This window comes from Aquila chrysaetos, chromosome 11 (genome assembly GCF_900496995.4).
Source record: "Aquila chrysaetos chrysaetos chromosome 11, bAquChr1.4, whole genome shotgun sequence".
NCBI lineage: Eukaryota > Metazoa > Chordata > Aves > Accipitriformes > Accipitridae > Aquila > Aquila chrysaetos.
The window spans coordinates 19,214,085-19,228,064 of NC_044014.1; the positions used below are offsets into that span (position 1 = coordinate 19,214,085).

At 37.2% G+C, this 13,980-nt stretch overlaps 1 protein-coding gene across 1 annotated transcript in view; it reads right to left on the bottom strand.

Annotated features, from left to right (window-relative positions):
• The window catches only part of TBC1D12 (TBC1 domain family member 12), a 49,524-nt gene that overhangs the window by 24,059 nt on the left and 11,485 nt on the right, over positions 1-13,980 (bottom strand). The window contains 1 exon segment of the mRNA XM_041127285.1: positions 6,080-6,203. Coding sequence (XP_040983219.1) covers positions 6,080-6,203 — 124 coding nt within the window.

Genomic DNA, 13,980 nt, shown 5'->3' on the forward strand with positions numbered 1-13,980 from the left:
AACCAAAAAACCACCACACCCCAAAAAAACACAAAACCAAAACCAACCAACCAACAAAAACCCCAAACCCCACACTTTAAAAAAAGTCCATGAAAGACAGCATCCTTACCACCTGAATCTTTTTGCTAAATCTTATCCTTTTGGAACGTGATAGTCTGCCTAGATGATGATTTTGCTGTCACAGCACCTCAAGCTCACCAGCCTAAGCCTGCTTAACCTGCAAACGTTCACTTCTTAAAAATAATTGGTTTTTCTTCTCTTATCTGTGTCATCCTTTGCTGAAGAAATTCAAAGCCCCAATAGAACGGGAGGCAATCCATCAAAAAGAGGATCCAGAAGACCAAAATCAACCCACCCTAGTGTCCCACCAAATCAAACTTAAAAGAAGTTCTATCATTTTTATTACCTCAAGATTGTTTCTATATTCTTTGTTTCCCCAAAACCCAGCAACTTCCAAGGACAGAAATGAAAATATGTACAATGCTTATGCTTTCTTTTTCAAGCTTCAGGAAGAGAAAGCTTGCTTCAATACTCTTCATAGTTGACCTCAAAGACTTTTTTTTTTTTTAAAAAAAAACCCCACAGCAATCAGAAGGATTTTCATCAGCACAGTCAACACTTCTGCAGTATTTCCAAAACATTAATCGCATGCTCACTGTAGAGTACTCCCCTGAAGATGCATTTGTGCCACCAACATAGCACTGACATCATGAGAAGTTCTCCTTGACAAGTTTTCCTTGTCAAAGCAGCTGAGTAAGTCCTGGTACTAGGAGCTGAACTGTATTTTATGTCCTTTATGCAAACAAAAGGAAGCATTTGTCTCACTGAGGTCCTACCAGTTTCATTATCATTTTATTGACAAGATAATCATTGCAAAAGTCTAAAACATTGGGGAATGCCTTTGTTTCACCTCTAACATAGCATTTTACTGACTACATGTGTGACTCTCGAAAGATGAGGGACATCTCTTGAGAATCTGACCGCTACAGTGTCTGCAAAGAAAACCACCACAGCCTTCTCACTCCTGCTAGTAGACAAATTGTTATTCAGGTGTTACATGTTCCTTGCAAGACCCAATACCCCCATTTATTGTCTGTCCTGGTTTCAGGGCAGTTTGCTACCAATCTATTTCTACCCTACATGTGTTAAAGAGGTAGAAGTCTCACCTTTCTCTTCTCTCCAGTAGTACTGCAAGACCAGCCAATGTGACCCCTATCTAGGTAACAATCTGCTTAAGAACACTCCTGTGAAAAAAAGCATCTAGCACTGTATTTACCTGCTTCTTTCAGATATTAAGTCCTTAGATTTGTTGACAAACATGCCATATACACTTTTTAAGCATTAAGAGCTTCATGCACTATTAAACTAAAACAACAAAGGTTGGAGGGAAGAGTTAATATTGCAAGTTAGGAGGTCTGAGTCGTATGAAAACCGATTCAAAATGCATCTGTTCCTCTGAATAGAAACCTCTGACAACTCTTGTCCCTGGGAGACCATGGGAGTTCTGCCGATTCAGTGAATGCAATTTGTCCGTTAGATTTCACACTGGAGATAACGACACTGGAAAAATATGCAAGTGAAGACACTGAGTTTTTTAACCATCAAGTACATTTTTTTAATTTTTTTTTTTTTTTAAAGATTTCAAAGCCACCCAAAAATATTTTCAGAGGTTAGTTGTAGGACAGTGACCCAGTCATCAAAATCAGCATTAGTATTTAACAGATTGTCTAACATTAATACCTTCCATTTTGTACGCAAGGTGACAGCTTTTGGAAAAGATGGCTTCTCTTCCGAGTAAGTGAACATTTCTAAATCACTGCAAGCTTTTCATGGTGTGTCAGATTTAAATAGAAAAGAAGCCTCACCCCCGCCCCCATTTAAGCCTGCCACTGACAGTACTTTGTTAAAACTGCTGATAAAGTGAATTTGGTGTATGTTTTACTTTTTTTTTACCTTGCAATGTGTATTTCCATATTTTGACTTTTAATTGGGGCGTATTAGGAAAAAATCACCATACTTCTTTAAACAAATTAATAAAAGTATTCAAGATTGCTTTAATATAAAACAAGAGCTACACTTAATGGCTTGACATTCAGAATCATTTTGATCATAGATTAAAAGCTCTTTTCTTTAACCATAAGCACGAAAAGTAAAATTGAGCTTGCATTTTTAAACAGAACTTGGACTTCAGTCAATACACACCAAAATGTTACACATCAGCCCAGAAGTCGGTTTCTGCTTTAAATGCTTCTGTATTAAAATATTTCAGCAGTCTAACCTAAAGCAGATTTCTGTACAGACCGAAAAGAATTTACCAGACTGATCATTAATGACCACATACTTCTTATAATAGCCAGTTTTATTAGCTGCACTCCATGAAAAAAGGCATACTTCCTAAAACCGTCAAACGCATTTGACATTTGCAGTCCTAAGGAGTTGCTATTTTCCCTTTTTAAAAAACAGTGAAGGAAGGAAGCCCAGAGAAGGGAGATGTCCAGCAAAAGAGTTGGCCTCAATCACATCCTGCTTGGGCAGCTCTAAATCCAAGGAGAGCCGAGCATGCCAGCAGCTGCGAGCAGGGAGATGCAGCTGCCAAGAACTTTCAACCTCTGACCCAGTTCGAGCCAGAGCATCTCGCCCAAAGCATGCTGATGGCAGCACAGCTGCAGGGGACTCTGCCGTCTCCCCAGCCAGCCAAACCCTGCAGGCTGCTTTTCGACAAAAATATCTATCATATTCTACACATGCTAAGAAACGTGCAAAGAAGTAATTTACAGTAATATTCATTAGACAGTCTCTAAAGGCAGAGCTGGCTAGTGTCGTTGTCTGAAAAATGTCTGAAACAGTATCCCAAATTAAGTTTCCAGACTTTCTTGGAAGTTATTCAAGATATTAGAATCACTACCTGACTTCTCTGCAGAGGCATATACAGCAATGTCTAGTTGATAGACAGTGACTGGGAGCCACAAGCATTCATTTAAATGTAATTATCAATTTAGTACATCATCCTTACCAAAACAAAGATAACAAAGGAGGCTTCCATCAGCCAGGATGGAAACAGGGCATGTGAGCTCCACCACCCTTTTGACTATAAATTTACCATGATGCAATTTTTTTGCTTGTTTTACTGATAGGAAAGTCCTATAAGCTTGGCACTATTGCCATAAAGCTTTGATATAAGTATTACCCTTAACCAAGAGGCTTCCTCCTTCTATTAATTACAAAGTTTTTCCTCCCATGAGTTAATTTTTCCTGCAAAAGGGCTTCTTAAGATCTCATTTTTCATCTGAAGGATGCTGACTCATTACTGAGTTTCCTTAACCAAGGGTTTATTTGCACCCTCCCACAGCTGGCCACTGGCATCAGTAAAGTCAGAGGACTTTGTGTTCAACATAGAGAATGCCATAGCTGTTCAGGAACGGCAAGACTTTTTGCTAATAATAAACTACTGTTAAACTCCCTCACAGGCAGCTTGCCTACAGCTTAAGCCCATTCTACCTGCATAGTCTTACATCTAGAAGCTCATTTTACAAAAGCTGGTAAACAGAGAGTAGCCATTGTTCTGACCACATATGGCTAAAAAAACTGGGGAAAAATGCAGGTTTTGTGTTTCAGATCACACTTGATCCCTTGACTTCAACTTAGAAGAAAGTCAAAGTGGAGGTTTGTAGAGACACTCCTTGTAGGATATGAAGTATTCTGCCAGGTTCACAGAATTACTTGTGAACAGAACATACTAAGTTTTCATCATATTTCTATCAACTCCTTAAAGGCCTCATAACTGCATTCTTACCTATATTCTTTTCACTCAAATCTCCTGCATAGTGAGGAATTTAGTCTAGGGACTTCAGTCAGCCATTCAAAAGTGAAGATACTGTTTTCCACTCATTGTCAATAACTTCAATAACCAAGTGTGCCTATATTCATTCTATCCCATCACCGGCTTAGCAAATTTGAATGTTTTTGAGAAGAGAAACCATTGCCTTTTCTTAAAAGGCATATGCACATCCGTGCTATATGGATGCTATATTGTAAATTTTAAACACGCATGCAACACATTTGCTAGATGTTAAATATGGAGACAGTAGGGTCACCTCTCAACTTAAGAATCAAATTTTCTGAGGTATTGCCGATCTAACTCTGTGCAGAGTATACCGTCAATCTGGATACCCCTTTGATAAAGCATCATGAGCTAAGATAGACAGTTATCTAAAGACCATGCTTGCTTTAGCTAAATTAAAAGCTAAAAACATTAGCTATTACTGACACATTACTCAAGATTATATAAATCCAACAGTGACCCTAATCTGGTAACCATTATAACACAAACCACATGATTAGTGGCTAGGACCAACTCAGTCACATTTAAAGACAATGCATTGTTTTAATTATTTGCTTTTCTGCCACTTCGGAGAAGTTAAAAAAAAATGGGAACACTACAGTTTAAAAGAAAAACAGTCACTGAGGGACAAAACGGTAAGAAAATAAGACTATTTTTGCAGATGATTACTTGGTCTCCAGAACAAACATCTTCATTACTAGAAAACGGGAAGCAGATGACTGGTAGCATTGTGCACACTCTCCTTTTCTCAGAATGGAAAAGACATCTGGATTTTTACCACAGTATTTTCATAGCACAAGGCCAACAGCATTCATCTGCAAGTAAACTAAGAACACTTGCCTTCTCCCACCCAAAAAGGGAAACAACTTAAATAAGGAAAATTGTATTTGAAAATGTTGAAAAAGCACTCAGTTTACTTCAGAGTAAATCACAGAATCATAGAATGGTTTGGGCTGGAAGGGATCTTTAAAGGTCCTCTCGTCCAACCTCCAAGATTGCACTTTCTGTAATCTCATCATTTTCCTACAACATTTTACTGTATGACAAGTCTCATTACATTGAAGTCCTTCAAAAAGAACCTCTTGTTTTTCACTTTAGTTGCTCCCAAAAGGCCCTCTTCGCCATGAAGCTCTTTCTAGAAGATGGCTGAACACTGCTTCATTCACAGCCATTTGCACCTGCCAAACACATCAGCTTATATGGAATTTAAGAAAGGAGACAGAGAAGGCAGCTCTCAAGAGATTCAAGTTACTGTTTCCACCAACACACGGGACATTCACTTTCTTATGTCAACAAATCTTTCAACTTCAGGATCACATGTTAACATTAACTGTTACAATACATTACCAATTGCTCATCTTTAAAAACTATGCCATTTTATTATTATTTTAGCAAATTAAAGACAGACTCCACAGGAATGAATGTATGGAAGTACAACTTTGTATCAGGGGAAGAAAATCAGAATTACCTTTCTGTAGTACCCCAGTAACTCCAAAACAAGTTCAACTTACAGTACTATTTTGAAACAAAAATACATTGAGTGAGATTAAAAGTTTAAATGAAACAAGATTACATGTTTCAGAATTCTAAGCAATTTCTCACAAGTTACCCAGATAGTAAGTCTTCCAGGCAAGGACAACTATGGAAAGATGAGTTAGATTAAAAAAAAAAAAAAAAAAAAAAAAAAAAAAAAAAAAAAAAAAAAAAAAAGAAGAAGAAGAAGAAACCAACACTTTTGTAACACTAGAATATCCAAGAATGCTTTGAGAGGATAAATTTTACTAGATTAATATCTAGTTTGAAGAAAAACTGAATACACAAAGTATGACTATGGTTTTGTTGCACAACACAGGCAAAAGTAACTCAGAACTGAACTTCATAAAGGAAGCCTAGAGTATTTTACAATCACTTTACCATTAAAAAATATTGTAGCGTATCATGTTAAATAAGGCAGAGTTTTACAGGAAATTATTACAAGTTCTTATGTTTTGACCAAAACAGCTTAAACACTTTTTGAACACATATCACCTCTTTATAAGCACTGAGATGTACTGAAGAATGTGCTAGATAATCATAAAACTCAAACTTCTTCTCAGTAACTACTATTCTTTAGACAGAGTCTTCCCAGAGCACTCTATGGTTGTACAGTAACAACGCGGAGATAACAGCAGAGAACTGCAATACCTATACATTAATTTTTACAAGTTTCGTACCTAGAGTTGTGTGATGTTTACTCACCTGCTGAATAATTTTGGAATCTTTTGGAAGGTTTTCCCTGGGTGGGACTTTTCCAAACAACTTCCAACCAGGAGCGCTTTGGACAGCAGGTTTGAGTTCCTTTGTCCTTTTAGTGAAAAAGTTTCTGGAAAGAGAGGAAGGTTTTCTTTTTGTTTATTATAAGCATATAAACAAATGATATTTGTACCCACTTACAGTTCTTTAAACCAAGTTCACCACTGTAGAGATTTACCGCTCAGCAAATGCATAGCTATCTTAGCTTTCCCTTATACTTTAAAATAATGAACTTGAAGTGCAGCAGCTTTCACTACAGGTGCTTTGATGCTAATATTTGTACTTAACACTCAGTTTTACCTCTGAATTTTATGCTACTTTATGCAATATCAGAGCTCTTTTAGTAATACTGGACACTTTCTTAACTGTAATTTAGCAGCATGCAACAGCTCTCAGACTTTTATTTGGGGTTTGTTTTAGCATATCTTATGGAACTATTTGGAGACTGAAAAGAAAACAGCTGGAAATCACTGTGTAACTTCGATTTAAAAAAGAAATTGTGAACTATTACTTCTACTAACATTTTCAGCAACCTTCACACTTCCACGACGTGGACTAGAAAACCAGGGAACATGCACACAGCTTCAGTTTAGCAGACAAAATTTGAGTGTAATTGCTTTAGGCACTGGCAAACTGGCAGATGACTGCATTGCTCTATTACTTCTTAGAAAGCCAACCATCACAAGATCATACTAGCAACCATTTGTTCAGATACTCAGCTGTACTATTGGACTTCAATCACAAGCTCCCACAGAGCATGCTATGTACGAGTGCTTTGAAGATGAAAGAAGTGCATTTATTCTAAATATTGGAAAGTTACTTTCCAGAAACTTATGAAAAACACAAAGAGATTAAAAGTTAAGTAGTCTGTAAGGGTACTTCTCAGGATGCTTACAAGTTGACCTCTGAGCGAACAAAATATAGAGCACTTTTATTGGAAGATGTTTTTGTGCAGTGTTAACCAGCTAACCTTGTACTTTCACACTCCTCCTCGGGAAAGAGATCCCCAGATTTATTCTTCACTTACAGCATTTGCTGTATTTTAAAATACATTTCCTTCTCAAATTGAATGCATTCACATTTGTGCACAGAAAACAGTCTCTTGGCTTTGCCCAGATAGAAGTTGCATGCTTCAACAACTGCACCTGTCCAAAAAGCACACAGTCGCTCTTAAATTCCAGTGTTGTCAAGGTCTCTGACCATGCACCATAGTTTTACAATTAGGAACTGTTAGTGTTTGTAAGACATTGCATAGCTTTCAAATACAAACTCTCTTTTCAGTTCCAGAATGTTTTTTGTTATTTGGGAAACAAGCAAACGCCTGTCACAAAAATCCTTTCTGTGCAAGTCTGTGTGAATGGACTCTACAGATGCTTGTGTGTAGCTGAAGATCTAACCACCGGAAAACAGCAAGCTGGAGAGTAGAAGTAGTTACTGATAAAGCGTGAAAGTCTCCCAAGAACTGGTAAGCTCAAGACTAGTGGTCTTGTGGAATCCAGGAGAACAGAGAAACTCAGAACACCAAGACTCTGCTCATCTGTCCAAGGCCACCAGCACACACTACCATCAACAACAGCTTGTTAAATAAAAGGAAAAAGACTGCATTCAAGAAAGCAGCAGCTGCTATAGGCAGGCAAGGAGTATGGGATTACGCACACACCTGATGAAAGAGAGAGGGCCTTGAGAGATTTTTTTGAACACCCACACAGAAGCTGTTGGTGAATTAGTACACCCTGCCACTTCTGTGGAGGCCTCCCAGCTGTTGTTCCAACCCAGTAACTGAGTAAACATGTTTGAGAATAATTGCTTGCACTGCATGAATAGTTACCTGCCACTAATGGAATCGAGCTGTTGCTATTAATAATAGCTTCATTAATACAAGGTGTTCTAGTAGCATCGGTTGTGATCCATGCATCCCGCAACTCTGTCCCCATCACGGAAACTAGAAGTATCTTAGTCCATCCCTGTGGACGCAAAGTAAGCGCCCAGAACACCAAACTAGCTGTTTCTGACACACGACGGGGAAGGAAGAGCTGATGAAAAAGCCAAGCCATGGTACATGGCTTTAAACATCTTTAAAAGACACTGTCCTCAGTCAATCCCAGGACTGCATACCATTAGTGAAATGAACAGGTCCATCCATAAAAGGAAAAAAGATGCAAAAATTGTGCTCACGTTAATAACAAAGGCTCATTTCACAAGTACAGGACACCTTTCACAGTGGTTTACATTGTCTTCAGGAGGGAAGGAGGAGTGTTCAGAGAATCATTAAGAAAACAAGACAAAGTATTCTAAAGACAACAGGCAACTAAATACTACCCTACAGCCTGCCCTTAAATCTGCAACTACTGCAGATACACCTGTATTTGAAACTTAGTTGGCGGAGATTGTTTTCCCAAGAGCAGGTACACAGGAAGACACATGCTGGAGTACCGTTCTTAAAATAAGAAATAGCTCATGCATCCCGACTTCATGGATAGCAATGACCATCCAGTCTCTGCACATACTACAGAATACCACCAGGATTACCTGGCAGTTCAGCTCCATTGCTTCTAGCACTTGTGGAAGCTGAAAGATGTACGCCTTTAACATTGATGGCAATCTGTCACTGTATCAAAGCTGGTTTATGATTAACCAGGAAGTTGGCAGATTTAAAAAGGCAAAGAGTGTAAACACACAGAAGGTTTTAATTAATATTTCTGTACAAAAGATTTAGGCACACTCATGGCTCTTTACGAGATTTTTTTTTTTTTTTTAAAAACAAATCTAACATTAAAACAAACCTTCCAGAACACAGTCCCTGCCATAATGAATCTTGGGGTTTTTTTTTTAAATATTCTTTGGTGTACTGAATTAAGCAAAGGCTTGTTTTGCTTTTTATGAACGCACGAGTGAAAATATACAATTTCACTTTTATTGAGTAGATATTCCTTGAAGTCTGTTTCTTGCAAAGGCAAAAAGCTGGTCAAACTTGATATCGTGTCAGAATAAACCTCAACACAGGAATTCTAATCCAAGAGAAATTACTGGGATGTTTACAAATAAGCCTTTCTGAAGATGGAAGGACACTTACAATACATTGTTTTGGCAGCTAACAGTATCGCATCTGATGTGTTGTTAACAACAGTAAAGCCTTACAAAAGCCCTGTTAAGGAACAGCATCTGTGAATGCTTACAAGTTGCATTCACTGAATTGCAGGAAGTGTACTAGATTTGATGTATTTGTTGCTGCTTAGAATATTCATGAGTTTCACTGATCCCAGGAAAAGTCATCCATTGAGATGGACTGAAAAGTCAGTAGCATTTTGGTACAGAATCTCAAAATCCATTTGAAAACTTCAAAATTCCTTAAAAAGAAGCCTACACTTTAGAACTGAATAATGCTTTCTTTTGAAAGGACCTGTGAGATACAAGTATTAAATCAGTTCACTGAATTAAGCTCTAGTTTACAAAAGCCCAGTGGAACAGTTACAAGCTTTTTTCCCTGCTAGTTTTATATAACCACACTGGAATGCATATTAACACTCTCAAATGACACTCAAAAATGTTTCAGTAGGTGCACTGAAGAGCTTGAAAAGTAACTGAAGTGCCACTGAATAAGACGACATTACTGGCACATACTAAGACACCTATTCCTAACATTGTTTGGATTACACTATACAAAAACCTATGGGCTCTGATCACACAACTACAACAGCTGTTTTAACAGCTACAAGTGGCAGTTTTCTTCCTTATTTAACAACATTTCTTCAACTATTCCTGCCCATGCCCACAGCACTCTGTGCAAGTTTGACCATACTGATGGTACAGTAATTCCAAGATGTTAACCATTTCCACAGGTGGCATTAATGTGATGTTCTAGTAACGTAATCGCTTGTTTCCACTCTGCTTTTGCTTTTCAAATCACTTTTTTGTTGCTGTTTGAGGTAAATTGGTGAAGTCTAAATGCAGTTAGAATTAAGTCTCAGAAGGGGATAGGTGGAACTTGATATTTTAATGGGATTTTTTTGTTGTTTATTTGGGGGTTTGGGCTTCTCTTCCCCCCCCCTTAAAATCTGAAACCAAAAATTTTTTTCCACTTTTTGAGCTAGCTATATGCTAGCCCAAGAGGATGACAGATTTCCAAGTTTTAGAGGAAGTTACTGAAAAATATCAGAGACAATTACTTCAAGCTTAATTTTAAATTTCATTCAACACCAGACTAGAAACTGAGCTGCCATATTTGCACAACAGCCACTCAAAGAAATCTGAAGTGCTCTGAATAGCAACAACCACAAACATCAGCAGGCAGGAAAGGCACCAGGCTAGACACAACTCCAGTACTGTGCCTCTATGTACAATTGATTCACCTCTCCATAAGGCCAAGTAGTCTTGTGATAGTCTTCTGTTTGACCAAAAATGTCAAACTCAAATCTAGTTTCAAGCTAGATGTCATTTTGCTACAGTTCTTGCAACAAAATCACACATCTGGATCTTCCCTTTCTACAACTCCACTGTGTGTCAGTAACAACAGGCTGTATTTTGCTGCTTTGTGCATCCCAACAAAACCTGAAGTTGCTTTCCTTCCCACTCCAAATGCACATCCTTGGGTTTCCAATCTTAACTTTGAACCTCCAAGGAGCCTGCCAGAAGAATAATCTCTGAGGATTCAGAGCTCTGATATTGTTGAGATATAGTACTGCATTATTGGAATCAATTAACTTTATTTACTTCCCATTTTTCCCTAAAACTCCCATTTGAGTCCAGCATTCTTAACAGTAACACTTGGAAACAGCATTCATAAGCCTGTATCTGCCCTTAGTCCTCTAGCTTTAAAACAAGATATAGATCCTGACTCATCTCTCCACTCCCTCCATGAAACTGTAACCTGTAGCCTTTAAACCCATACATTCAACAGTACTTGTTAAGCGCCAGCCCCAGCTTTCAATGCTACAGGACTAAAGGAAGTCATTTGGTAGCACTGCTATTCTAACCTGGTAGAGCAGCAGGAGCATGAATTGTGCTAGAAGCACAAAGGAAAGAAAACAGTAGTTTAGAAATCTGTGAAATGCAACTAAGCTGCAAGATGGCAAGCTAAAATGCAGTCCTGGTCTGTATAGCTTACTCTGCATTGTTGAAGTAATTTTAATGTGATTGCCTAGAAAGCCATCCTAACTGTTTAGCCAGTGACTCTAGTAATGCAGTTTCAATCAGATTTCTAGAAGGCATAGCAAACTCAAAGATAATTAGTCAGCCAAAGCAGACAGGTGTCCTAATACAGATTTTCCGTATCAAAGGAAAGCTTGCAGCATCATTCTACTTCTTAAATGTTAGAGAATCAAATCATTAGAACTCCACCTTCAGACTCAAGCTTCACCTGGTCTGCTGGTTTTAGTTCTCTATATACAAATTTCAAGCGCAGAGGAAGGTTGGGTCTTACACCTGAACCATTTAAGATGAGTATCAGTATGAAGCATATTAAGATGAGCCTACCTTTCTCCAATTTGTTAATCCTGCACTACAAAAACCAGCAAAAATCAAGTGGTATCAACTACTGAGACAAGGATACAGTCTCAGAAGAGAGCATAAAACACATGATCATCATTACTGTTACACCTGAGCAACCAAGCATACTTACTTACGGTTCATTTTAATATACAGATAAATCTAATTCAAAATGCTGCACCATATTAGACAACAAAAAACTGCGGGCATCCCTGGAAAGCAATCCTTGCAAAACTTGAAGCATGGCACCAAAGAAACAATTTTTTCCAAACACAATATTCAGAATTCAGAGTTATCTTAAAAATAAATAAATATTGTGTTTAAATCTTGATGCTGAAAGCTAGACTACTATTCTCTAATTTATTTCCCTTGCAATGTAACTTTGACCTTGCTCAAAATGTTTACTCACTAATCTACAAATAAAGTAGTTCCAACAAGTGACCTTTTGAGTACTAAAAATGACTTTTTTTTTTTAAATGCCCTTAAATACCCCTACTGTTAAAACATTTTTCTGACTTTTACTTTACACACATAATCTGGTTTACTGTCATTTTCAATCAACAATCATTTCTTCCCATTGCATCCACCTTTCAAGATCTATGATAACAGGGAAGCGCTGAGAAAACAAGCTTTGAAAGCCACAAAAACTGACAAAGGAAGTGAGGGTTGATTATATTTTCCTTTTTATTAAGCATCTAGACACTGCATAAGACAACTGTCTCATGTTAAATCCAGGGAAGCAAGACACCAACAGGAAGGAATCAGCATCACACCAAGAACATCCTCACTCTATCCTATATAACTTTTCCTCCCAGAATCACGAAGGCTTAGAGGGGGAATTCAGCATAGAATTAATGCTACAAATGAGCACCGAGTTGGACAAAAAACAGTTTAGGTTTTCTGTTTGTTTGTTTTAAATGTAATTACAAAAATGCAGTTAAAAACCCTGGAAGTTGCATTTCTCTGCAATAACTAAAGTACATTAAAAGTCCACTGCTTCCAATAAAACCTCAGAATTTGTAAAAGGAATATGAAGTACAAAACTCATTAAAAACTGTGTATATATTATGGTACAATTGATTTTGCATCTCCAGAAAGAACAGAGTTCTGCTTCTGCACACAGTCTGTTCTTGCTCCACCCCTCTGCTATTTTTTAAACAAGCTTCCTAGGCATACAAAATAGGTCCATGTTTAAAATTTGTTGAAATTTCAATTAGCCCAAAGACAAACTGATAAGGAAACTACTTATGTACCTAATAATCTTTACCCAGAGAGCTGTATCAGTAAGGAGTTAGAAGAGGTGTGTCCCAGGAATTGTTATAGATGCATTTTTACTGGTATAATATTAAAATGAATCATTTTGACTTAAACCCATACTTTCAGAATAGTCTGCACAAATTCTGAAGGCCCCTGCAAGCCTGCAATTCTGTATTCCTTCATGACTATAAGTTAGTACATAACAAGAATTATTACATTCACATTGGCATGTTTTTACCATGTGTAAAATGCATAAGCTGCTTAAGAACACAACAGAATTTTTCTTCATACTCAAGTCTTGTCCATTCTGTTAAGGTCTTAAGTGCAACAATCTGGAAATAACAGCAGAAAAACATTGCTTGATTATACACAATTAGCTCCTCTGCTTTAAACAAGACTTTTCAATAATTTACATACAGAAACAAACGTAACTCAACTCTAAGCATAAATAATGAATCATTAAAAGGAAATAAAACCTTTTTGGTTAGCCACTTACAAAGCTTGAAAAGCAACAAAAGTAGGATTCTATTTCTACACTTTAAATTGTTTATATATAGTACATGATTTGTAGGAATTGATAAAAAAGCATCCAAAAAGTTGCAATGTATGTTCAGAGTGCACACAGTAATTATTTCTTAAGACCAATGGCTAGGGTGTCCCCATTATTTTAGATTTTAATTATATGACATTGTCCAGGAGCTATTTGCTCACTTTCACATGCTCAGAAGTGTTTTCTCACATTATTAGTTACGGCTGAAAAAGTGACATGAACATAAAAATATTAAGAACAAATATCCCCTACTTTACAAATATACTTATCAACTCATCCTTTACTCTCAACATTTCAACCTTAATTTGTAAGTTAACATGCAACTGTTTTTAGGTTTACTTTAAAATTCTTAACACTGAGATTTAGAACAAAACACTGATAAATTTAGAACTTATTACACATTCTACATTTTTAGTTTCAATAATTTAGAATAATGTCAGCCCATTTTGATTCAATACATTTATACAGTTGCTCTGAGCACAAGTTTCCAAGTTCTGCCCTATAATGGAGGAGAGGTGACCCAGCTGATTTTACAGTTGACATCTCCTTGCTACAA